Source organism: Mustelus asterias, chromosome 9, assembly GCF_964213995.1.
Source record: "Mustelus asterias chromosome 9, sMusAst1.hap1.1, whole genome shotgun sequence".
Lineage (NCBI taxonomy): Eukaryota > Metazoa > Chordata > Chondrichthyes > Carcharhiniformes > Triakidae > Mustelus > Mustelus asterias.
In genome coordinates, this window is record NC_135809.1 from 64,571,217 (window position 1) to 64,597,667 (window position 26,451).

The following is a 26,451-nucleotide window of genomic DNA, read 5'->3' on the forward strand; positions in this document are numbered from 1 at the left end:
CACCACCAGAAGGACGTGGAGGCTTTGGAGAGGGTGCAGAAAAGGTTTACCAGGATGTTGCCTGGTATGGAGGGTATTAGCTATGAGGAGAGATTGAGTAAACTAGGGTTGTTCTCCCTGGAAAGACGGAGGTTGAGGGGCGACCTAATAGAAGCTTATAAAATTATGAAGGGCATAGATAGGGTGAACAGTTGGAAGCTTTTTCCCAGGTCAGAAATGACAAACACAAGGGGTCACAAGTTCAAGGTAAGGGGGGCAAGGTTCAATACGGATATGCGGGGGACATATTTTACATAGACGGTGGTGGGGGCCTGGAATGCACTACCAAACAAGGTGGTTGAAGCAGACACGCTAGGATCATTTAAGATTTATCTAGATAGCCACATGAACAGACTGGGAATAGAGGGATACAAACGGATGGTCTAGTTAGGAACACATGATCGGTGCAGGCTTGGAGGGCCGAAGGGCCTGTTCCTGTGCTGTATTGTTTTTTGTTCTTTGTTCTCATTCTTCTAAACTCTAGAGAATAAAGGCCCTGTCTCTATAATCTTTCCTCGTTGGACAATCTCTCCATTCCAGGAATTAATGTAGTGAACCGTTGATGCACTCCCTCTAAAGGCAAGAATATATTTCCTTGGATAAGGAGACCAAAACTGCACACACTACTCCAGGTGCAGGCTCACTAAGGCTTTATATAATTGCAATAAGACATATTTTCTCCTATACTCAAATCCTCTTTTAATAAAGGCATATACCATTTGCTTTCTCAATTACTTGCTGTATCTGCATGTTAGCTTTCAGCTGAGTCTAATCCTGCCCTAACACAGCATCCATGCACACTCACTTTCCAATAGGTGTAATTGGACAGCTGTTAAGAGTGGTTCTCTTCGTCCCCTTCCCCCATTTCAGAGAGTATCCATCCTACCTGAGTTAAGCACTCAATGGAGATTAGAACATATAAAGTAAAGTAAAAGTCAAGTTTATTTATTAGTCACAAGTAAGACTTACAAATACGTTTCTATGCAATGAAGTTACTGTGAAATTCCCCTAGTCGTCACAGTCCGGCTCCTGTTCGGGTCAATGCACCTAGCCAGCATGTTTTTCAGAATGTGGGAGAAAACTGGACCACCCGGAGGAAACACACGCAGACACGGGGAGACAGCGTGCAAACGCCACACAGAGACCCAAGTCGGGAATCGAACCTGGGTCCCTGGCACTGTGAGGCAGCAGTGCTAACCCACTGTGCTACCGTGCTGCCCGAGAATTTTCATTCTTTAGATTCATAGATTAGTTACTGATTAGATAAACTGTCGTCCACTGGGTGAGCTGTACCTTCTTTCAGGCTAACTCGCCTGGTGGCTGTGGTAGCCATTTACTTTCTTTTAGGGTTATCATGTTCTGTTGTGCACATGCTATAAATGCTATTTGTTCACAGGTGATGTTGCAGTGAAGATGCTGAATGTTACCGCTCCAACTCCTCAACAGCTACAAGCCTTTAAGAATGAAGTGGGAGTCCTCAGGTAAGAAGGTGACAGAGAAATCCTTAAAGAAATAATCACGAGTGAAGTATTGATGATTGTTGTACAGGTCATGTGCTGTCCTTCTGGATGTCTTTAGAAGGATGGTGCGATAGTACTGTGGTTATATTACTGGACTAGTAATCCAGAGACCTGGATTAATCATCTGGAGACGTGTTCAAATCCCACCATGGCAGCTGGGGAATTTAAATGTGCTTAATTGAAGAACAAGCTGATTTTGGTGACCTCCGCTCTGGATAACCAGTCCTTACTCCTGCAGAGCTCCCCTCACCCATATCTTGGAACTTGTGATAAAAATGGGAGAGCTTTCCCACAGATTAGTCAAGCAAAAACTTGGCATAGTCAGTGTCACCAAATTATAGCTATCACTATTGGGTATGTCCTATCCCAACAGGAGGACAGATCCATCAGAGGTTGCAACAAAGAGGTATACACTCGAGGAGAGTGCCATTGGGAGTCCTCAGCATTGACTCCAGGACCCCATGAAGTCAAACATGGGCAAGGAAATGTCTTGCTTATTCCCACCCACAGCCTATTTTCAGCTGATGAATCTATATTGAACAGCACTTGGAGAAAGCACCGAGGATAACAAGAGCACAAAATGTACTCTGGGTGGGGGTCATCAATGTCCATCATCAACGGTGGCTCAGTAGCACCATTACTGACCAACCTGGCCAAGTCCTGAATGATATAACTGGCAGAAGTGTTCCTAAAAATGAAATACCAACCCACTGACGTGACAGTACAGGACTACATGCATACACAAGAACATAGGAACAGTAGTAGGCCATTCAGCCCTCGAGCCCACTCTGCCATTCAACAAGATCATAAAGAGCAGTAGAAACAGCGTGCTATAGACAGAGCTAGGTGATTCCACAACCAACAGATCAGATCAAAGCTCTAAAGTTCTTCCACATCCAGCCAAGAATGTTGGTGGAAAATTAAACAACTAACTGGAAGAAAGCAGCGCCATAAACATCCCCATCCTCAGAAATTGTGGAGCCGAAAATATCAGTACAAAAGGCAAGCCACAAGCATTTACAACCATCTTCAATCAAAGGCACTGAAGGGGATGATCTATTTCCGCCTCCTACTGAGATGTGCACCATCACAGATGCCAGTCTTCAGCCAATTCAATTCGCTCAAGAAAACAGCTGAGCCCACTTAATACTGCAGTGGGCCCAGACAGCATCTGAGCTATAGTTTTGAAAACTTAGACTCCCGAACTAACCATGTCTCTAACCAAATTATTGCAGTACAACTGGCATCCACCCAAAATGTGGATATTCTGTCCACAAGAAGCAGGATAAATTCAACCTAACCAATTACTGCCCCGTCAAATTTCTCGATCATGAGCAAAGTGATGGAAAGTGTTGTCAATGATGCTATTAAGTGGCACTTACTCAGCAATAACGTACTCATTAGTACTCTCTTTGGGTTCTGCTAGAGCCACTAGGCTCCAGAACTCATTACAACCATGGGCCAAGCTTTCCAAGGGGTGGCACAGTGGTTAACTCTGTTGCCTCACAGTGCCAGAGACCCAGGTTTGATTCTAGCCTTGGGTAACTGTGTGCAGTTTGCATGTTCTCCGCATGTCTGTGTGGATTTCCTCCGGGTACTCTGGTTTCCTCCCACAGACCAAATATGTACAGGTTAGGTGGATTGGCCATGCTAAATTGTCCTTCGGTGTCCCAAGATGTGTAGGTTAGGAGGATTATTGGGGTAAATTCATAGGGTTACGAGGATAGGATGGGGGTTCGGCTTGGGTACGATGCTCTGGTATAGACATGATGGGCCAAATGGCCTCCTTCTGCACTGTAGGGATTCTATGATTCTCAGCAAAGGAGAAAGAGCTGACTTCCGGAGGCAAGGTGAGAGTGACTACCCTTGACATCAATGACTTGACTTCAGTCCATTTGACTGAATATAGCCTCAAGGATATCATAGATATATATCAGTACCAAAGAAAAGCTAAGCAGCGTGCCTTACTGACTATTGTCCGGTGGCTCTGACATCCATCATTATGAAGTGCTTCGAAAGGTTAGCCATGGCACAAATCAATTTCAGCCTCCCGGACTGCCTAGATCCACTTCAGTTTGCCTACTGCTGCAACAAGCCCACAGCAGACGCCATCTCCTTGGCCCTGCATTCAACCCTCGATCACCTAGATAACAAAGACATCAATGTCAGACTCCTATTTATCGACTACAACTCAGCCTTCAACACCATTATTCCTACGAAACTCGTCTCCAAACTCAAGTGGCCTGGGCCTCGGCTCCTCCCTCTGCGACTGGATCCTGAACTTACAATCAGTAAGGATAGGCAACAACACCTCCTCCATGATCAGTCTCAACACTGCTGCCTCACAAGGCTGTGTTCTCAGCCCCCACTATACTCCTTATACACCTATGACTGGCCAATTTCCGTCCAACACAATTTTCAAATTTGCTGATGACACCACCATAGTGGGTCAGATCTCAAACAATGACGAGACAGAGTCCAGGAATGAGATAGAGAATCTGGTGAACTGGTGTGACGGCAATAATCTTTCCCTCAATGTCAACAAAATGAAGAAGATTGTCATCGACTTCAGGAAGCATAGAGGAGAACATGCCCCTGTCTACATCAATGAGAACGAAGTAGAAATGGTCGAAAGCTTTAAGTTTTTAGGTGCCCAGATCGCCAACAACCTGTCCTGGTCCCTCCATGTCATCACTATAGTTAAGAAAGCTCATCAACTTTCTCAGAAGACTAAGGAAATTTGGCATGTCCAGCAACGACTCACCAGATTTTACAGATGCACCATAGAAAGAATTCTTTCTGGTTGTATCACAGCTTGGTATGGCTCCTGCTCTGTCCAAGACCACAAGAATCTACAAAAGGTCGTGAATGTAGCCCAAGCCATCACGCAAACCGACCTCCCATCCATTGACTCTGTCTACACTTCCCACTTTCTCGGCAAAGCAGCCAGTATAATTAAGACCCCACGCACCCCAGACATTCTCTCTTCCACCTTCTTCCATCAGGAAAAAGATACAAAAGTCTGAGGTCACGTACCAACTGACTCAAGAACAGCTTCCCCCCCTGTTGCCATCAGACTTTTGAATGGACCTACCTCGCATTAAGTTGATCTTTCTCTATGCCCTAGCTATGACTGTAACACTATATTTTGCACTCTCTTGTTTCCTTCTCTATGAATGGTATGTTTTGTCTGTATAGTGCGCAAGAAACAATACTTTTCACTGTATACTAATACATGTGACAATAATAAATCAAATCAAAGAAAATCTGAAGTGAATGGGGAGATAGCTCTCCACTGGCTGGAGTCATACCTAACACTAAGGAAAGATAGTCGGAGACCAATCATCTCAGCCCTAGGACATTGTTGTTGGGAGTTCCTCAGATAGTGTCCTAGGGCCCAACCAAAGGCTGCTTCATCAAGGGCTCCTTCCATCATAAGGTCAGAAGTGGGAAAGTTTGTTGATGATTGCACAGTGTTTGATTCCATTCACAATTCTACTGATCATGATGCGATCCATGTTCATATGCAGCAAAAACCTGGACAACATTCAGGATTGGGCTGCTAAGAGGCAAGTAAAATTGACATCAGGCAATGACCATCTCTAACGAGAGATTCTAATCACCTCCCCATGACATTCAACAGCATTACCACTGCTGAATCCCCCACCATCGACATCCTGAGATTACAATTGACCAGAAACTGAACTGGACCAAATACATACTGTGGCTGCAAGAGCAGGTCAGCGGTTGTGACTCTGCAGAGAGTAACTTACCTCTTGACTCCCCAAAGACTGCCCACAATCTACAAGGCCCAATGATGGAATACTCTCCACTTACCTTGATGAGTGCAGCTCCAACAGCAAGGGAATTAGATAGGTACCTGAAGAAAATAAATTGCAGGGCAACGGAGAAAATGCAAGGGGGAGTGCAACTAGCAAAATTGCTCTCGCAGAGAGCAGACATGAACGCACTTGGTTGAATGGTTTTGTAGATATCATAGAATCATACAGTGCAGAAGGAGGCCATTCAGCCACAATCCCAGCCATGCCCTATCCCCATAACCCCATGCATTTATCCTAGCTAGTTCCCCTGACACTAAGGGGCAATTTAACATGGCCAATCCACCTAACCATCACATCTTTGGACTGTGGAAGGAAACCGGAGCACCTGAAGGAAACCCACACAGACATGGGGAGAATGTGCAAATTCCACACAGACAGTGACCCAAGCCGGAATCGAACCCAGGTCCCTGGCGCTGAGAGGCAGCAATGCTAAACTCTGTGCCACCATGCTGCCCAGTCTTCATTCTGTGCTGTAACCATTCTATGATTCTAAGATGCTATTCCAAGTTAAGCCTTTAACAGAGAAACTCAACACCATCTGTTGCAAAGGAGCACACTTGATCCATGTACCACATTAAATGTTCACCCCCTCCACCACAGATGCAGTGTGCACCATCAATAACATACACTGCAGCAATTCACCATTGCTACTTTGACAGCTCCTCCTTTCAAATCCACAAACTTTACCTGGAAGAAACAAGAGCAGCAGGCACCACCAGGTACAAGTTCCCCTCCAAAAGGATGTTGCAAAACATCTTTCATTGCTGGGTGAAAATCTGGAATTCCCTCCCTAACTGTGCAAATGGACTGCAACAGTTCAAGAAAATGGCTCACCATCATCTTCTCCAGGACAATACATGGGCAATACAGTCGACCTTGCATCCGATGAATGAATAAAAAGATATATGGATAGGTTGACAACGATAGAGATATCTCAATGATGTGATGTCATTAGCAGTTTGTGGATGGTGTCCTCTGCCCAGAGCCAGGACTCTTGAGTGTCAGCAGATTACCTGACTCTGGAGGGCACCATAATTTTGTCTTCATCCAGTGTCCCTAAATGTATATTCACATTCCCGATGTACATCAGAGAACAGAGATTAGGAGTGGAAATCCTAGCTCTTTTTTCACACCTGTCTAACCTTAGCCTGAGGCTAACTATATGCTCTGTATGCAGCTGTGACTGGGATTATTTAGCTCAATAATGTGTAGATTGATCTTTGTTTATCTCTTTGGGTAAGGTGCAATCATTCAACTTTGTTTATAAAGCAAAACCAAGTTCTTGCACTGATCGTTTAATCAAAATCTTGAAGCCAGATTGTGTGAAGGCATATGTTAAATGCTCCCTCTGAAAGGTGAAGTCTCAAGTTGCTGTCAGTATGCTCAGCTTCTCCAGCTTTGTTTCCGGTACTGCTGGGGCATTTTCAACTGCTCCTATAAATCATGGATGTCTTATTGAAGTAGAAAGCATGTTGCCTATCCACAAGAAGGATGTTCAGCGTCTGGTTGCAACACCCATTCATGAATCTTTTGAGAAAGTATGTTTAATACTTCCTCGTTTGTCATCTAGATTGATGATTTGGATGTTGTGAATAGTAATGTTCCTTCTGTTGATGTTCGCCCGCCAGATCTCATCTTTTCGCCTGAAGGTGACTGAATCTCTACAGTTGGAGATGAGTGGAAGTGGGCAGCACAAGTTCATCAGCTTAATAGCCAGCACAGTTAAAACATGCTATTGCTTTCACTGTGAAGGGAGGAAGATGTACCCCCATATTAAAGGTTTTACTTGGGAATAGCATCTTGGAATCATAGAATCCCTACAGTGCAGAAGGAGGCCATTTGGCCCATCAAATCTGCACCGACCACAGTCTCACCCAAGCCCTATCCACGTATTTACCCTGCTATTCCCCCGACACTAAGCGCAATTTAACATGGCCAATCCATCTAATCTTTTTACTGTGGGAAGAAACTGGAGCACCCGGAGGAAATCCACACAGACACGGGGAGAAGATGAAAACTCCACACAGTTGTCCAAGGCCGGAATTGAACCCAGGTCATAGAATGGTTGCAGCGCAGAAGGAGGCCATTTAACCCAGTGTGTTCATGCCCGCTGTCTACGAGAGCAATTCGGCTAATTCCACTCCCCTTGCCTTTCCCCATAGCCCTGCAATTTATTTTCTACAGGTGCTTATCCAATTCCCTTTTGAAAGCCATGAATGAATTTGCCTCCACCACACACTCGGGCAGTGCAGTCTGGATTTAACTAGTCACAGCATGGAAAGATTTATTCCTCATGTTGCCATTGTTTCTTTTGCCGTTCCCCTTATCTTGTCATAGTCTGGTTCTTCATCCTTCAACCAGTGGCCACAGTTTCTCTTTATCTACATTGTCTAGACAACTCATGATTTTGAACACCTCAACCTTCTCCAAGAAGAACAGCCGCAGCCTTTCCAATCTATCCATGTAACTAGAATCCCTTATTCCTAGAACCATTCCAGTAAATCTTTTCTACATCTTCTTTAAACCCTTTACATCCTTAAGTGTGATGCCCAAAATTAGACACAATACTTTAGTTGAAGCCAAACCGGTATTTTTTAACGGTTCGCCAGATCTTCCTTGCTTTTCTATTCTATTTTTAAAATTCAGGATCCTGTAAGCCTTAGTATTTGATTTTTCAATGTGCTTTGTGCTCTTTATTTTAAATTGTATCTCTCTGTTCTTTAGACCAAAATGTTTCACTTCATGCTTCCCTACATTAAAGTTCATTTTCCACCTGTCTGCCCGTTCCACCAACCTGTGACCTCTTGGAATCTATCACTATTCTCCTCACTATTCACAATACTTCCATGTTTTGTGTCATCTGCAAATTTTGAATTTAAGGGTTGTAATCCCACATCTAGGGCGTTAATATTATATGGAAAAGCAGCGCTCCTAAAACCCACTCCGGGATCCCTTGTTATAAATCTTCCTCCAGTCCAAAAAAACAACCGTTCACCACTAATCTGTTTCCTGTCACTCTACCAACTTTGTATCCAGGCTGCCAGTGTCTCTTTTATTCCATGGGCCTCAATGTTGCTGAAAAACCTATAATGTGAAATTTTAACAAATGTCTTTTTGTTAAAATTTCACCACATCAACCACATTACCTTCATTGACCCTCTCTCTCAACTTATCAAAAAACAAAGTATCTGCTTTGCATTGTAGAATTATAGATCATCAAACATAGAAAGAAGCCATTTGGTCCATCATATCTGTACCATCAGTTACTTTTCCAATTAGTTCCACACCACTGCCCTTTTCCTATAAATGTTCCTCCCTTAAGTTTTGGTCAGATCACCTTTTGAAGTTATTATTGAATCTGCTAAACAAATGAGAAAGTACCCAAGATGTCATGTGGTGAATCCCAGTCAAACTTGGACAACTTGATGTCACCAGCAACTTCAATATTTGATAAATCGATCTCCAGATGATAGAACTGTGTACCCAAATCCAAAGCAAGCCAGCTTTCTTGTTCCTGGACTCAGGATACACTAGCCCAGTCTGTCTCCATGCCATGCTGTCCAAGAGTTGCTGAATCAGGGCTAACATGCAGTGTGGAGACCTGAACCAACATGGACCTTTGTACCAATTTGGAGCCTTTGGTTGTTCGAATTCCTAGTTGCTCAGCAGTCCAGACAGAAGAAACACCAGAACTAATGCCCAGCCCTATAAAATACTCTGGTCCCTCTCTTGACCCAGTGTCAGTGATGTAATAAGCACTCTGTCATCAAAGCAACAAAAATACACTACTGTGGATAGATTTAACATGATGTACTGCTAATTCCAATATTTTGTATGAATATCAGTACATAAGAAATAGAACATAAAATCTAGGAGCAGGAGTAAGCAATTCAACCCCTTGAGCCTGCTTTGACATTCATTGCGATCATGGCTGATCTTGTCTCGGCCTCACCTCCACTTTGTTGCCTGTTCTCCATAACCCTTCAACTCATCACGAATTAAAAATCTATCTATCTATCTCAAATTTATTCAATGTCCCAGCACCGCTGCACTCTGAGGTAGTGAATTCCACAGATTCACCATCCTTTGAGAGAAGTCATTTCTCCTCATCTTTGTTTTAAATCTGTTCCCCCTTATCTTTAACCTGTTGTTCTAGATTGCCACAAAAGAGGAAGCATCCGTTCTACGTCTACTTTGTCAATACAATTATCATCTTATAAAGAGTATCATTTTCATCATAGAATCATAGAATCCCTACAGTGCAGAAGGAGGCCATTCGGCCCATCGAGTCTGCACCGACCACAATCCCACCCAGGCCCTACATGTTTTACCCACTAATCCCTCTAACCTACGCATCTCAGGACTCTAAGGGGCAATTTTTAACCTGGCCAATCAACCTAACCTGCACATCCTTGGAGCGCGGGAGGAAACCGGAGCACCCGGAGGAAACCCACGCAGACACGAGGAGAATGTGCAAACTCCACACAGACAGTGACCCGAGCCGGGAATCGAACCCAGGACCCTGGAGCTGTGAAGCAGCAGTGCTAACCACTGTGCTACCGTGCCGCCCCGTGTATTCTAGAGAGTATAGGACTAAACTGTTGATCAGGGATAGTGTCACGGCTGTAGAGAAGGTGGACGCCGTGGAGGGATTGACGACGGAGTCTCTGTGGGTGGAGGTTAGGAACAGGAAGGGGTCGGTAACGTTGCTGGGTGTTTTCTATAGGCCGCCCAATAGTAACAGAGATGTTGAGGAGCAGATGGGGAAACAGATCCTGGAGAGATGTAGGAATAACAGAGTTGTCGTGATGGGAGATTTTAATTTCCCAAACATAGATTGGAATATCCCTAGGGCTAGGGGTTTGGATGGAGAGGAGTTTGTTAGGTGTGTCCAGGAGAGTTTCCTGACACAGTATGTGGATAAGCCTACTAGAGGAGAGGCTGTACTTGATCTGGTGCTGGCTAATGAACCTGGACAGGTGGAGGATCTCTCGGTGGGTGAGCATCTTGGGGATAGCGATCATAATTCTATCTCCTTCACGATAGCATTGGAAAGAGATAGGATCAGGCAGGCTAGGAAAGTGTTTCTCTGGAGTAAAGGGAAATACAGTGTCATCAGGGAGGAAATTAGACGGGTAAATTGGAAGGAGGCATTCTTGGGGAAAAGTACCGAAGGAAAGTGGAGGATTTTCAAGGAATGTTTGTCTGGAGCTCTGCATGACAACGTTCCGATGAGACAGGGGGGTGTTGGTAGGGTACGGGAACCGTGGTGCACGAAGGTTGTGATGAACCTGGTGAATAAGAAAAGAGAGGCGTACAGAAGGTTCAGAGAGCTAGGAGGTGTTAAAGATTTAGAGGAGTATACGGGATGTAGGAAGGAGCTTAAGAAGGAAATTAGGAGAGCGAGAAGGGGTCATGAGAAGGCCTTGGCGGGTAAGATTAAGGAGAACCCCAAGGCTTTCTACAAATATGTCAAGAGTAAAAGGATGAGATGTGAAGGCATAGGACCCTTAAAAGGTGAAGGGGGAAAAGTTTGTGCGGAACCGTTAGAAATGGCGGAGCTGCTTAATGAATACTTTACCTCGGTATTCACGGTGGAAAGGGATCTGGGTGGTTGTACTGCTGGTTTGCGGTGGACAGAAAGGATCGAGCATGTGGACATAAAGAAAGAGGATGTGTTGGAACTATTGAATGGCATCAAGGTTGGTAAGTCGCCGGGACCGGATGGGATGTACCCCAGGTTACTGTGGGAGGCGAGGGAGGAGATTGCGGAGCCTTTGGCGATGATCTTTGCATCGTCGATGGAGACGGGAGAGGTTCCGGAGGATTGGAGGATTGCAGATGTGGTCCCTATATTCAAGAAAGGGAACAGGGACAGCCCGGGAAATTACCGACCGGTGAGTCTAACCTCAGTGGTTGGTAAGTTGATGGAGAGGATCCTGAGAGACAGGATTTATGATCATCTAGAGAAGTTTAGTATGATCAAAAGTAGTCAGCACGGCTTTGTCAAGGGCAGGTCGTGCCTTACGAGCCTGGTTGAGTTCTTTGAAAATGTGACCAAACACATTGACGAAGGAAGAGCGGTGGATGTGGTCTATATGGACTTCAGCAAGGCGTTCGATAAGGTCCCCCATGCAAGACTTCTTGAGAAAGTGAGAGGGCATGGGATCCAAGGGGCTGTTGCCTTGTGGATCCAGAACTGGCTTGCCTGCAGAAGGCAGAGAGTGGCTGTGGAGGGGTCTTTCTCTGCATGGCGGTCAGTGACCAGTGGAGTGCCCCAGGGATCTGTTCTGGGACCCTTGCTGTTTGTCATTTTCATAAATGACCTGGATGAGGAAGTGGAGGGATGGGTTGGTAAGTTTGCTGACGACACCAAGGTAGGTGGTGTTGTGGATAGTTTGGAGGGATGTCAGAAGTTGCAGCGAGACATAGATAGAATGCAAGACTGGGCGGAGAAGTGGCAGATGGACTTCAACCCGGATAAGTGTGTGGTGATCCATTTTGGCAGATCCAATGGGATGAAGCAGCAATATAATATGAAGGGTACCATTCTTAGCAGTGTAGAGGATCAGAAGGACCTTGGGGTCCGGGTCCATAGGACTCTTAAATCGGCCTCGCAGGTGGAGGATGCGGTCAAGAAGGCGTACTGGCCCTCATTAATCGAGGGATTGAGTTTAGGAGTCGGGAGATAATGCTGCAGCTTTATAGGACCCTGGTTAGACCCCACTTGGAGTACTGCGCGCAGTTCTGGTCACCTCATTACAGGAAAGATGTTGAAGCCATTGAAAGGGTGCAGAGGAGATTTACAAGGATGTTGCCTGGATTGGGGGGCATGCCTTATGAGGATAGGTTGAGGGAGCTTGGTCTCTTCTCCCTGGAGAGACGAAGGATGAGAGGTGACCTGATAGAGGTTTACAAGATGTTGAGAGGTCTGGATAGGGTAGACTCTCAGAGGCTATTTCCAAGGGCTGAAATGGTTGCTACGAGAGGACACAGGTTTAAGGTGCTGGGGGGTAGGTACAGAGGAGATGTCAGGGGTAAGTTTTTCACTCAGAGGATGGTGGGTGAGTGGAATCGGCTGACGTCGGTGGTGGTGGAGGCAAACTCGTTGGGGTCTTTTAAGAGACTTCTGGATGAGTACATGGGATTTAATGGGATTGAGGGCTATAGATAGGCCTAGAGGTGGGGATGTGATCGGCGCAACCTGTGGGCCGAAGGGCCTGTTTGTGCTGTGGCTTTCTATGTTCTATGTTCTAACTACTCAATCTCTCGTCATAAGATAAGCCCCTCATCTCTGGCATCGATCTAATGAACCTCCTCTGAACTACCTCTATAATGCCACTACATCTTTCCTCAAAACGGGGACCAAAACTGTACACAGTACTCCAGGTGCAGTCTCACCAATGCCTTGTATAGTTACAGCAACACTTCCTTACTTTTACACTCTATTTCTTTAGCTATAAATGCTAAAATTCCATTCACTTCCTTATTACCTGCTGTACCTACGTACCAGATTTCTGTGACTCATGCACAAAGAAATCCAGATCCGTCTGCACCGAAGCATCCAAAGTCTCTCTCCATTTAGATAGTAAGTTACCTTTCCATTTTTCTGACCAAAATGGATATCCTCAGACTTATCCACATTAAACTCCATCTGCCACATTTTGATCCACTCACCTAACCTATCTATTTCCTTTTGTAAATTTTTTATTTCCTCATTACAACTTACTATCAGGAGTAGATAGGAGTAGACTATTCAGCATCTTGAACCTGTCCTGCCAATCAATAAGATCATGGCTGATCTGATTGTTGCCTTAACTCCATTGTCCTACCCAACACCCATAACCCTCAACTCTGGGAAGCTCAGAGGAACAGATGGATCTTGGGGCATTTATTCACCGATCCCTGAAGGTGGCAGAGCAGGTGAATAGGGTAGATAAGGCATATGGGACACTTGCTTTTATCAGTCATGGCATAGAGTGCAAGAGCAAGGAGATTATGATGGAGCTGTACAGAATGTTTGTTAAGCCACTGGAGTACTGTGTGCAGTTCTCGTCACCTCGCTGTAGGAAGGATGTGACTGCACTAGAGGGAGTACAGAGGAGATTCACCAGGATGTTGCCTAGGGTGGAGCATTTGAGTTAGAAGGAGAGAGGATAGGCTTGGATTGTTTTCTCTATAGCAGAGCAGGCTGAGGAAGAACATGATTGAAGTGTATAAGGTTATGAGGGGCATGGACAGGGTGAATAGGAAGTAGCTGTTCCCCCTTGGTTGAGGGGTCAATCACAAGGGGGCTTCGTTTTAGGGTGAAGGGCAAGGGATTCAGACTGCATTCAGACTGAGGGTGAAGGGCAAGGGATTCGGACTGCATTCAGACTGAGGGTGAAGGGCAAGGGATTCAGACTGCATTCAGACTGAGGGTGAAGGGCAAGGGATTCAGACTGCATTGGGGCGACACGGTAGCACAGTGGTTAGCACTGCTGCTTCACAGCTCCAGGGACCTGGGTTCGATTCCCGGCTTGGGTCACTGTCTGTGTGGAGTTTGCACGTTCTCCTCGTGTCTGCGTGGGTTTCCTCCGGGTGCTCCGGTTTCCTCCCACCGTCCAAAGATGTGTGGGTTAGGTTGATTGACCATGCTAAAATTGCCCCTTAGTGTCCTGGGATGCGTAGATTAGAGGGATTAGCGGGTAAAATATGTAGGGATATAGGGGTAGGGCCTGGGTGGGATTGTGGTCGGTGCAGACTCGATAGGCCGAATGGCCTCTTTCTGTACTGTAGGGTTTCTATTCTATGAATATGATCTTTGAATCTTTTCTGAACTTCCTCAGATGCAATTATGGTCCCTCCTTAGGTAAGGTGACATATGAGGAGCATTTGAGGATTCTGGGTCTGTACTTGATAGAGTTTAGAAGGGTGAGGGAGGGGAGGGTCTCATTGAAACTTGCAGAATACTGAAAGGCCTGGATAGAGTGGATGTGGCGAAGATGTTTCCATTAGAAGGAGAGACTAGGATCTAAGGGCACAGCCTCAGAGTAAAGGGCAACCCTTCAGCTGAGATGAGAAGGAATTTCTTCAGCCAGAGTGGTGAATCTGTGGAATTCATTGCCACAGAAGGCTGTGGAGGCCAGGCCATTGAGTGTATTTAAGACGTAGATAGGTCCTTGATTGGTAAGGGATTAAAGGTTACGGAGAAAAGGCGAGCGTATGGGGTTGAGAAACATATCAGCCATGATCAAATGGCAGAGCAGACTCGATGGGCCGAATGGCCTAATTCTGCTCTTATTTCCTATTGTCTTAAACCATACACAGTATCCTAGGTGTGGCCTCATCGATACCTCTGCAGTTGTAGCAAGACTTCCCTACTATACTCCATCCTCCTTGCAATAAAGGCCAACATTCCATTTGCCTTCATAATTTCTTGCTGTATAATAGCTCTTCATTGTACATATAGTACATAATCCTCTCAAAACTACATTCTAAAATTGAAACTTCTAGGTTTCCCGCCCCCCACCTCATCTTCGATCTTCTGTTGGCAGCTTCTAGTTCTTTATGAATGTAGATTCCACCTATATTTTAATGTGTTTCCGGTAAAACTTTCAATTCTGCTTGACCATATTGCTGGAGGTTTCATCACATCCTCCCGCCTCAATCAGTCAAATTACTTCCCAAATTCAATATTTTTAAAGAACTGATATGGTAAAGTATTTACAGGTAGATTTAAAATATTTTTTTTAATCTCAATAAATTTTCTGGGTTGCTGTCAGCAGTATCCAGGCAATTAACCTTCAGTTCATGGAGTGTCCAGCGCAATCCTGGTTTCTAATGCTTGGAATGGACATTTTCTCTATTGTATACATAGCTAAGGTATGTAGGTATGCATCCACCTGTCAAAGCAACACAAACTCACGGTGCTTATTTAAGGCCTGGGACTTTTGGTTGTGCCACGTAAGCTCTGCACAGTCTGTCACTGGGTGGTGTGTGTGTTCATGCCTGGTTTTAACATTGAAGCCCAACTGATATTTACTGTTGTGGGTTGTACAACGAATGGCTACATGGTTGAGAGGGTTGTCCTGCGCGTTGAACCCCAGCCGGGTGTTAGTGACTTCAGGGGAGAGGAAACTGGGTGAAACAAAAGCATGGGTAAAATGTGAATGGCTTATTAGCTGAAAAAGACTGGTGTGGATTATTGACCGTCGTGCCCAATTGATTTCCCATGAACGTGTCCACACTCCATTCCTCACTCGCAGCTCCTCAATTGCGAGCTATCTCTTTCTTCACTCCCCTTTCCCCACTGCGTTCCCATCTTCCTTTTTTTAATCCCCTTCCCTTCATCTCCACTTTCCCTACTCCCAGTGCCGCCTTTTCCCACTTTCTCCCAATTTATTTCCCCTTCTGCTTTATCTTCTCTCCCACTTTGGCCTCTCCTATTGCACCCATCCTGTCACCACCTCAACCTCAAACCCCCTCCCCCACTCCCTCCCCCGTTCCCTCACTGCAGGCCCCCTCCACATGTCTCCCACTTTGGCTGCCTCTTTCCTGCCACTGCTCATGACAGGAAATGAGCCCAGAATATTGAATCCCTTCATTGCTGAGGCTGAGCAGGTAAAATATTAGCAATAAATGGACCAAGAAACCTATTATTGAATGTTACAGGAGCATTATCCTCAGCTTGACATGGGATGGAAATAAACACACAAGAATTTATAATAGGGGGTGGCACAGTGGTTAGCACTGCTGCCTCACAGCGCCAGGAACCCGGGTTCGATTCCCGGCTTGGGGCCACTGTCTGTGTGGAGTTTGCACATTCTCCCCGTGTCTGCGTCGGTTTCCTCCGGGTGCTCCGATTTCCTCCCACAGTCCAAAGATGTGCGTGTTAGGTTGATTGGCCATGTATATTGACCCTTGGTGTCAGGGGGACTAGCTAGGGTAAATGCATGGGGTTATGGGGATCAGCCCTGGGTGGGATTGTGGTCAGTGCAGATTCGATGGGCTGAATGGCCTCCTTCTGCACTGTAGGATTCTATGATGAATAGGATTAGTCTGTAACAGCCTGTTTCCTTCTCTGTGGATCTTGTCCCTTCTTTCATCATTGTCTGGTTCACCTGGCCTACCTCAGTACTGTACTCCAGAAGACTTGGATGCTGAAAGATTTACCTCGCCTTCTGACTTGAACTGGTGGCATTTTCTGAATGATGAATTAATATCAGTGTTTCTTTTCCTGTATAGAAAAACCCGGCACGTTAACATCCTCCTATTTATGGGTTACACCACAAAGCCTCAGCTGGCCATTGTGACGCAGTGGTGTGAGGGCTCCAGTCTCTATCACCACCTTCACATCATCGAGACCAAGTTTGAGATGATCAAGCTCATCGACATTGCCCGCCAGACTGCACAGGGCATGGAGTAAGTCCAATACTTAACTGTTGACCATAGAAACCTGTGTAGGACGACTGAGAGCCTGAGTCACAAAAAGAAAACTGGGATTTCAAAGGAACTTGTGGTTTATTTTATAGATCAGTGAGTAGAAAAATGACCCTCTCCCCGCTCACCTCGTGGGTAAAGGTTGCACCTTCTGGCCGACCCCAGCCCCAGTTTCTGCTGACACTTTGTTTTTCAAATTTACAAATGACGCAATGCCCTTAGTCTATGTCACCCTTCCTGGAGGTGAACCATAACATGTGCTGCCAAAAAAGGAGCAAGCAAACTTAGAAATGGAAGTAAAGGAGCTCTATGTGTCCTGGGGTGTTTCATACCAGCCTCTGAGTGAAATGGCCGGCATTGAGGACATTTGCCATTTGTCCCATAAACCAGTCTTATACCTCGTATAGAAAGTGAATACTGAAGTTGAAAAATTGAATGTTAATGACGACAGTTCTTTGTCACAGCTACCTACACGCAAAGTCCATTATCCACAGAGATCTGAAGAGTAATAGTATCCTTTCATACTTTGTGTGTGAGCAGTGAGGCAGTGGCTGTTTAACTGTTGACGAGTAAACCCTCCCTAATAGCACAGTTGGCAAAGGGAATCAGTAACAGAACTATGTGTTGGTGATGCTAGTTAAATGAATCAAACATGTTGGTGCTGCGAGTTAACTGAATCATATGTTGGTGCTTCACAGTAACTTCATTGCAGTGTTAATGTAACCCTACTTCTGACAATAATAAATAAACTTGAAACTTCTAGCTGACTAAACCATATGTGCTGGTAGTGTTAGTTAACTGAGCCACATGTGTTTGTGGTGCTAGTTAACTGAACCACACACGCTGGTGGTGATAGTTAACTGAACCACACACGCTGGTGGTGATTGCTAAAGCAGATCGCAACTAAGGTTGCAAATTTAACCTCCTAGTCAGCAGCCGCCGCCCCTGCCCCCCCACCTGCCTCCCTGCTTCACCCGGGTCTATTCCCCTCCTTTTCCCCATGTTTCCGTACTAACTAACTTATGCACTCTGCTATCTTTAATATTTAATCAGTTTTCCGTGCCTTTTGATTTGGTATCTTTAGCCTGCAAAAATCAGTCCTCAGGTGCCAAGACCCCGGCACAGCTCCCTGAGGCATACTATTGCCTGAAACCTTTTGCCCTAAGTTCACCACCGTATCTGTCCTCACGTACCCTCTGCCCAGGCCACTACAATCCCTGTCATACCCTGTGCCTTAGGTTTCATAACTAGTTGTGGCAGTTTATCGCACTCCTTTTGAAAGTCCACATCCACTTCTTTCCCTTTAACCATATATTCTGTAAATCAATGAAATTAATTAATAGTTCTGTGCTGACTGCCAGTACTTACCCAGGGCTTTTCAGATAACTGCTAACTTCATCCACAGGATTTTGCTTTTGCATTAGTGATCTTTGCTGAGTTTTGCTCATTATTTCTCCAATGGCTCATTTTAGCTGGTGAGTGGACGGGATGGAAAATTGCTCTTTTGCACTTTAAGCAGAGGTTTGTTTCTGTTTTCTTGTACTGAATAAGTTGAGAAATGTCCTCGGACATAAATATTTAAACTGCTGTATAAATCACTTGGGGCATATTTGCTTTCAATTTAAAAGGACAGTTGGGTCAAGATGCAAAAGGTCACACTTTTGTTCATCCAGATGGACTTTGGGAGTAGAAACATGTATTGTGCAGACTTGTTGTCTCTGAGTTCCTTAATTCCAGTCAAAGATATTTTTCTACATGAAGACCTAACGGTGAAAATTGGGGATTTTGGCTTGGCAACAGTGAAATCGCGGTGGAGCGGGTCCCACCAATTTGAACAATTATCCGGTTCTATCCTGTGGATGGTGAGTGCTGAAACTGTACCTGAAGTTGGCAATTATAATATTAGTGCTGAAAGGGAAGAGCAATGCGTGGTATTACCTTGACTGTACACTGATTCAGTTCAGTCAGCACCTGTACCACACATTCATAACCAGGAGATTAAATACATGTTAACAACATTTAATTGTCAAACCTATTTCAGCTTCATTCACTCTTATTTATACAAGATCAATTTCAGATGTCAAAACCCATTCCTATCATCCAGTTTTCATCTGTAGCATCAAGGTCAGCAAAGTAAAATCCTTCAGTCCGATCAATGTCTGTGTTACCCAGTGGATGAAAATCCCAGTGCTGTTAGAAAACATTTACATTTATAGGGGATGCATGGCGTACTGGTATTATTACTGGACTTGTAATCCAGAGACTCAGAGCTAGATCTGGGTTCAAATCCCACCACAGCAGATTGTGAAATTTGAATTCAATAAAAATCTGGAAGTCTAATGATGATCCAGAAAATCATTGTCAATTGTTGTAAAAAAGCCCATTTGGTTTACTATAGCAGCCTTTAGGGGAAGGAAATCTGCCGTCCTTACCTAGTCTGGTCTACATCTGACTCCAGATCCACAACAATGTGGTTGACTCTTAAATGCCCTCTGGAATGGAGGGCAATTAGAGATGGGCAATGAATGAATAAAAAAGATAAAGTAAATGGTTAGGTATCAGAGGCTCTTCAGCTCCACCAGTAGGCCAGGACTCCTGCAAATTTGCTGCAGAAATCTGCATTATGTCCCGTTCTAGCACGTCACTTATCTTAGCTAAAATTTTAACCAACAAAGCCACCAACACAATTCGTTCCTTCCTTCTCCCACACCAACCCTCCCTCTATTTAGAGGCTATCTTTTACTACAATAAAAACATAAAATGCTAGCAAAACTCAGCAGGCCTGGCAGCATCTGTGGAGAGAAAAAGACTTGGGTCAGAATTTTACCACCACGGGAATTGGAGCGGGTGAGGGGTGGAACATGGAAAGGTCCGTTGACCCCGGGCGGGATTTTACAGTTTCAGGATGAGCAAGGCCATAAAATCCCACCCTTAATGTTTGAAATCCGTATGACTTCTACAGAACTGAAGAGGGATAAAAATGTAATGAAATATTTAGTTGTAAAGGGAGGGTGGGGCAGGATGGAAGGTCAGAGATAGGTCATGGCTACGGACAGATTGACAAAGATGTCACAGACACTATACAAAGCGAGTGTTAATGGTGCCATTAAGGACTAAAGAGGTGCGAATAGTAGCATAAAGGTAAAATAGTATAATGTGTTACTAGGAGAACAAATATCAGTGCTCAGTGAATGCAAAACTGAAAAACAAATGACAGATGGCCCCGGAGTGGGATGGGATTGAATTGGGGCAAACCAAGTAAACAAAAAACCAGATGGAGGCAAAAGTTCCCAGTCTGAAGTTGTTGAACTCCATGCTGAGTCCAGAAGGCTGTAACGAGCACCGAGAGCGAAATATAATTCATTACATTTCTATCCCTCTTCAGTTCTGTAGAAGGGTCATATGGACTCAACTCTGTTTCTCTCTCCACAGATGTTGCCGGATCTGCTGAGTTTATCCAGCATTCTATGTTGTTTCAGATTTCCAGCATCTGCAGTATTTTGCTTCTTTTTTTTTTACTTGTTGGCTACCTTCTTAAGAAGGAGGCTGCACAACTAAGATTCTGGGTAGAGGCTCTTTTTGTGAAGTAATAATGAGAGTCCCTCTGGTTATTAGTTTGCAGTAAATCTGTGCTTTTAAGCATCGTTCCACCAGAAATAGTGAGCATAAAAAATTGTCCTTTTTTGTGATGCTTCTATATGGCACCCAGAGCAAGTTTTCCCCCCAATAGATTCTCTCCTCTTTTGGCGGGAGGCAGTTGAATACAAGTTCAAAAATCTTTAAGTGGCATTTCCTTCACCCTTTTGAGCACTGAATTTCCCACCAGTGGAAGTTGAGGTTGGCGAGATGTTTGTACAGTGGGGCTGGCCTTGGATCTGATGACAGGAGTCAATAATGAGCTGCATATTCGAAACTCCACCTGAGGGTTGGTGTAGCACAGATCAGCACCAGCCGGGCTCCCCCCTGCTTTGATTTCCAATCTGTATTGAGTTGAAATCGGCCTAAGGGAAGGGAAAAAGCAAATCAGCTGGAGTTCCTGCTGCTGATCAGCATTTCATCACTCCCTCCACAGACACAATCCCCACTAACACTCCTCAGTCCCTTGGATCAGGTACCAGAAGGCTGACAGTGAGCCTGTGGCCTGCAGGAAGCAAGTGTGTGCCAACTGCAGGCCAATTGGCTTTTCATCATACAGTTTGCACCATTTTCTCTTGTGCTAAGCTTTCAGAAGACTGCTATAAAGCTTTGTTTCCCCCTCTGTAAATGCTGTCTGACCCGCTAAGTGTATCCAGCATTTTTTTGTTTTTATTTCAGCTTTCCAACATCTGCAGTATTTTGCTTTTGTTGATGGTCACAACTCGACCAGCTAGTTTGTGAGCTATTGTTTACTTTATGTTGGATTTTTGCTCTTGGGTTCAATGGCTTTCTCTTGTGCCTGAGATTACTTCACCATCCACCACTCCCAGTGAGGAGTGCATCTGGAAACAACAGTGGCTGGATGGAGATTGGGATGCAGGCTGGATGCTGTCCTTTCTGGAAGCTCTGAATCTTTCACTGACCTCCCTGCCCTTCGATGACCTGATTTCCACCAGTAGACCGGATGCTTACCCTCACTAATCCAACTTTTGCCTTTTTGTAGGCACCTGAGGTGATTCGAATGCAAGACAAAAACCCCTATAGTTTTCAGTCTGATGTCTATGCGTTTGGGGTGGTTCTTTATGAGTTAATGAGTGGGCAGTTACCCTATTCAAACATCAATAACCGAGATCAGGTGAGTAAACATATACCTGCTGCAGAATTACTTTATTTTCATTATAGGATTAAAAATAAATGTTCAAAGTGAGAATATTATAATTGAGAATGGAAAGACTTATTAATCAGTGTCCATCAAAAACGCCCAGAGCAGGAAGACCATCAATTAGATACGTAGTAAAAATGCATGGACAATGCATTTAACCAATGCTGTAGCTGTTCTGGGAGTGTTTGATGGGGATAGTGCAGAGGGAGCTTTGTTCTGTATCTAAACCCGTGCTGTACCTTCTTGGGAGTGTTTGATATGGACCGTGTGGAGGGAGATATATTCTTTATCTAACCGCAAGCTGTACCTGTCCTGGGAGTGTTTGATGGTGACCGTGTCAAGTGAGTTCTGTATTGAACCCCGTGCTCTCTATCTGTCCTGGGAGGGTTTGATGAGGTCGGTGCAGAGTGAACTTTACTCTGTATCTAACCCCATGCTGTACATTTCCTGGGAGTGTTGATGGGGTCAGTTTAGTGGGAGGTTTACTCTGTATCCAACCCCGTGCTTTAACTGTTGTGGGAGTGTTTAACGGGGACAATGAAGAGGGAGCTTTACTCTTTATCTAACCACATGCTGTACCAGTTTTCGAGTGATTAATGGCGATAGTGTAAAGGGAGCTTTAATCTGTATCTGGCCCCATGCTGTAACTGTTCTGGGAATGTTTTATGGGAACAGTGTAGAGGGAGGTTTGCTCTGTATCTAACATGTACTGGAGCTGTTTTGGGACAGAGTAAAACTCTCCATGCTGTCAGAAATCTGTCTCACCTCCAAGCTCGGGTGTCCCCCCTGCTCAACAGTACTATATTTCTTCATTTTCCAATCAAGAGGCTGCTTCTCTTTGTACGATTCCCAGATCAGTATTGCTGGCCTATCCCACGTGTACTGGGCTGCGACTGCCCAAACTCATGTCATTCATACTTTGTTCCATCCTCTCCAATAGAGAGAGGATAGTAGATTTATTCTGTGTCTGAAGTCTAATCCTGTTCATTCGAAGTTATTTAATTCAAACATCTGATAACATTTTTAACATGAAATTCCTATTTTGAAGTGTTACTTATGTTAAATTCAAATAAATTGATCATTTCTGACTGATTTATCATGGGAGCAAACTGTGGGTCAATTTTCTATGTGAAGACACCTCAGATAGTTGTAGTATATCTGGGAATGCTTGTCACTGGGGCCAGGGGGAAACTGGCAAGACAAAACAGCCCCATTTTCCCTCTCCCATCCTGCCCATCAGCAGCCGCACCCTGTCTTGAACTGTCTTTGTGGATGAGTTTGTTGTATTTCAAAAAGCAACAATGATCCAAGTTTTTGGTGAATTCTGGTGAAAAATTGACATGGAAAAGGATAGTCCCGAATCAGTATTAGCCACAGTATGTCCCAGTTTAACAGGAATGTTGTATGTATAATCTGAGTGTCACCCATCATCTATGCCCCACCTTGTTCCATCTTTCCATTCCTGCAGCTCCAGCTGAGGTAAAATGTCCAGTAGATTTTGGTTGATTGGCCATGCTAAATTGACCCGAGTGTCGGGGGGGGATTAGCAGGGTAGATGCGTGGGGTTGCAGGAATTGGGCCTGGATGTGATTGTGGTCAGTGCAGACGCGATGGGCCGAATGGCCTCCTTCTGCACTGTAGGGATTCTATTCTATGAATACTGAAAGCCGTTTTGAAATGTTCCAGTGATGTGTTAAGGCCTGCAGCTAGGTCAGTTGTAGACCTATACCATACAAGTTTAATAGTTTGCTGTCAGCTTGATGTGCTTTCCCCTTTGATTGGCTTTCAGATAATCTTCATGGTTGGCCGAGGTTATCTGACCCCTGACCTCAGTAAGGTGCGCAGTAACTGTCCAAAGGCAATGAAGAGGTTAATGGTGGACTGTTTGAAGAAGAAGCGGGATGAACGTCCTCTGTTCCCTCAGGTAAATATTAGACTTGGCTCCTCCCTCCGAACATTAGTCGGAATGTTGTCACAGTACCAACTGCTGGAAATGGGATTAGAATAGGTAGGTGCTAGATGGCTGGAGCAGACAATGGGCTGAAGGGCCTCTTTCTATGCTGTAAACTCTATGGCTGTGACTCTAACTGCTGGAGAATAGGTCACTGTTCTCTTGAGCCTCGTAACATTGGGTTCTGAATGTAGAAAGAAGTGATTTTTGATTTGTCTAAGCATGTCAGGGAAACGGAGATAGACTGAGCAAATGGCACTGATTGGATTGTTCTACAAAGAGCTGCCATGGACTCGATGAGTTGAAAAGCCTCCTTGGTGCTTTAATTATTGGTGGGGTCACAGTTGGCATATAACACTTATTCGAGAAAGGCTAATGAAATTCGAGAAAGGCTGGACAGAGCCAGCAAAGAGACTTGACTTGAAGGCTTGGGAAAAAAATGGGTATTCTCTCGCCCACCGCCCTCTCTGCTCCAAGGTTGGATAGGCTGAGGTTGTTTTCCTTCAAGCAGCAAAGGTTGAGAGAGGAACGGATGGAAGTATATAACATTGTAAGAGGCAGAGATAGGGTGGATAGGAAGGCACTTTTTCTATTAGTAGAGGGATCAATAACCAAGGGGCATGGATTTAAGGTAAGAGGTCAAGGCTAAGAGGGGAGTTCAGGAGACACTTTTTCACCCAGAGGGTGGTGGAAGTCTGGAACTCACTGCCTGAAATGGGAGGCAAGTCAGAAACTCTTGTAACATTGAACAAATATTTAGATATTCACTTGTGCTGCCGTAACCTCCAGAGTAATGGATGAAACGCTGGAGAATGTGATAAGTGTGGTCAGATCTTTGTTTACCAGCATGGACACGATGGGCTGAATGGCCTCCTTCTGTACTGTAAATGTGTCTGAATCTATGAATTCAGCCTTTAATTCAAGGTTCTTACTTGAAGCCTCTGACATGGATAGGGAGATGGAGGGAGTTCCAGTGAGGACTGACTGATGAAGGAGACGATGTACAAGTGGTTCTCAGACTACTGAATAATGAAGCACTTCTGCATTGCAGATTCTTGCCTCGATTGAGTTGCTGGCCAGATCCTTGCCAAAGATTCATCGCAGTGCATCGGAGCCCTCGCTCAATCGGGCCGGTTTCCAGACCGAGGACTTCAGCCTGTACACTTGTGCTTCCCCAAAGACACCCATCCAGGCCGGAGGATATGGTGAGTGTGTGTGAGGACGGTGAGCCTTTGTCCAGACTGTCCACTCTCGGCCCTCGAATAGCTGCTCATTGATCTGTATAAGATGAAAAGGTCACACGACACCAGGTTATAGTCCAACAGGTTTATTTGAAATCACAAGCTTTCTGAGTGCTGCTCCTTCGTCAGGTGAAGTGGAGCAAGAACTTCACCTGATGAAGGAGCAGCACTCCGAAAGCTTGTGATTTCAAATAAACCTGTTGGACTATAACCTGGTATTGTGTGCCCTCTCATCTTGTCCACCCCAGTCCAATACCAGCATCTCCACATCTGGATCTGTTTAGAGATCAGTTATGAGACTAATGTTCTGTTGACCATCAGTTCCTTGTTGGGGGTTCAGTCTCTAGGGGTTCCCTCACTCCAGTGGGCCATTCTTGACCTGTACACCTATACAATGAGGTCTTTGTACTTTGTGTTACAACCATCAGCCAAGACTTGTCTTTGGCTGATGTCCTCTTCCAGCACAACCAGAGGGAGCAAAGACGTTTGAAGTACAGTCAACAATAGCAATAACAACCTTTATAATATGATTAAATATCATAAAATCCTTCCCATGCAGAAGGAGGCCATTCGGCCCATCGGGCCTGCACCAAGAATAATCCCGCCCGGCCCATAACGCTGCAACCCCATGTATTTACCCTGCTAATTGCCCTAATCTACACACCTTAGGACATTAAGGGAGAATTTAGCATGGTCAATCTACCCAACCCCCATATCTTTGGACTGTGGGAGGAAACTGGAGCACCCGGAGGAAACCCACGCAGACACGGGGAGAATGTGCACACAGACAGCGACCCAAGCCTGGAATCGAACCTGGGTCCCTGGCGCTGGGAGGCAGCAGTCCCCCCATTATAAAAGCATTAGAAAAGAAATGACACTGAACCACATAAGGAGACATCAAGGCAGATAATTAAAAGCTTTGTCAAAGGAGCATCTCAGTTTTAGGAAGGCAAATGAGGCAGCAGAACAGAATCGCAGAGCGCAAGGCCAAGGTAGCTGAAGGTATGGTGATCGGTGGTGGACACAGTAAGAAGTCTCACAACACCAGGTTAAAGTCCAACAGGTTTATTTGGTAGCAAAAGCCACTAGCTTTCGGGGCGCTGTGAGTGGAGAGAGGATTAAGCACAGGTTAAAGAGGTGTGTATTGTCTCCAGACAGGACAGTTAGTGAGAGTTTGCAAGTCCAGGCAAGTCGTGGGGATTACAGATAATGTGACGTGAACGCAAGATCCCGGTTGAGGCAGGAAAGGATGTCCCGAGGCATGGTACATTGGGAAGACCATGCAGACGCTACGACAATGGATGAATGAATGCCGCTCGGCAATCACCAGGCAAGAGTGTTCTCTTCCTGTTGGGGAACACTTCAGCGGTCACGGGCATTCAGCCTCTGATCTTTGGGTTAGCGTTCTCCAAGGCGGCCTTCACGACACACAACAACGCAGAATCGCTGAGCAGAGACTGATAGCCAAGTTCCGCACACATGAGGACGGCCTCAACCGGGATCTTGGGTTCATGTCACATTATCTGTAACCCCCACGATTTGCCTGGGCTTGCAAAATCTCACTAACTGTCCTGTCTGGAGACAATACACACCTCTTTAACCTGTGCTTAATCCTCTCTCCACTCACATTGTCTGTACC

At 45.1% G+C, this 26,451-nt stretch overlaps 1 protein-coding gene across 5 annotated transcripts in view; it reads left to right on the forward strand.

Annotated features, from left to right (window-relative positions):
* Positions 1-26,451, forward strand: part of braf (B-Raf proto-oncogene, serine/threonine kinase) — a 119,896-nt gene that overhangs the window by 83,227 nt on the left and 10,218 nt on the right. For all 5 annotated transcript variants that reach the window (XM_078220290.1, XM_078220287.1, XM_078220288.1 and 2 more), the window contains 7 exons: positions 1,436-1,520; positions 16,628-16,804; positions 17,287-17,333; positions 18,566-18,684; positions 21,462-21,593; positions 23,410-23,544; positions 24,623-24,776. In XM_078220290.1, the coding sequence (XP_078076416.1) occupies positions 1,436-1,520; positions 16,628-16,804; positions 17,287-17,333; positions 18,566-18,684; positions 21,462-21,593; positions 23,410-23,544; positions 24,623-24,776 (849 nt within the window). The remainder of the gene's footprint in view (positions 1-1,435; positions 1,521-16,627; positions 16,805-17,286; positions 17,334-18,565; positions 18,685-21,461; positions 21,594-23,409; positions 23,545-24,622; positions 24,777-26,451) is intronic.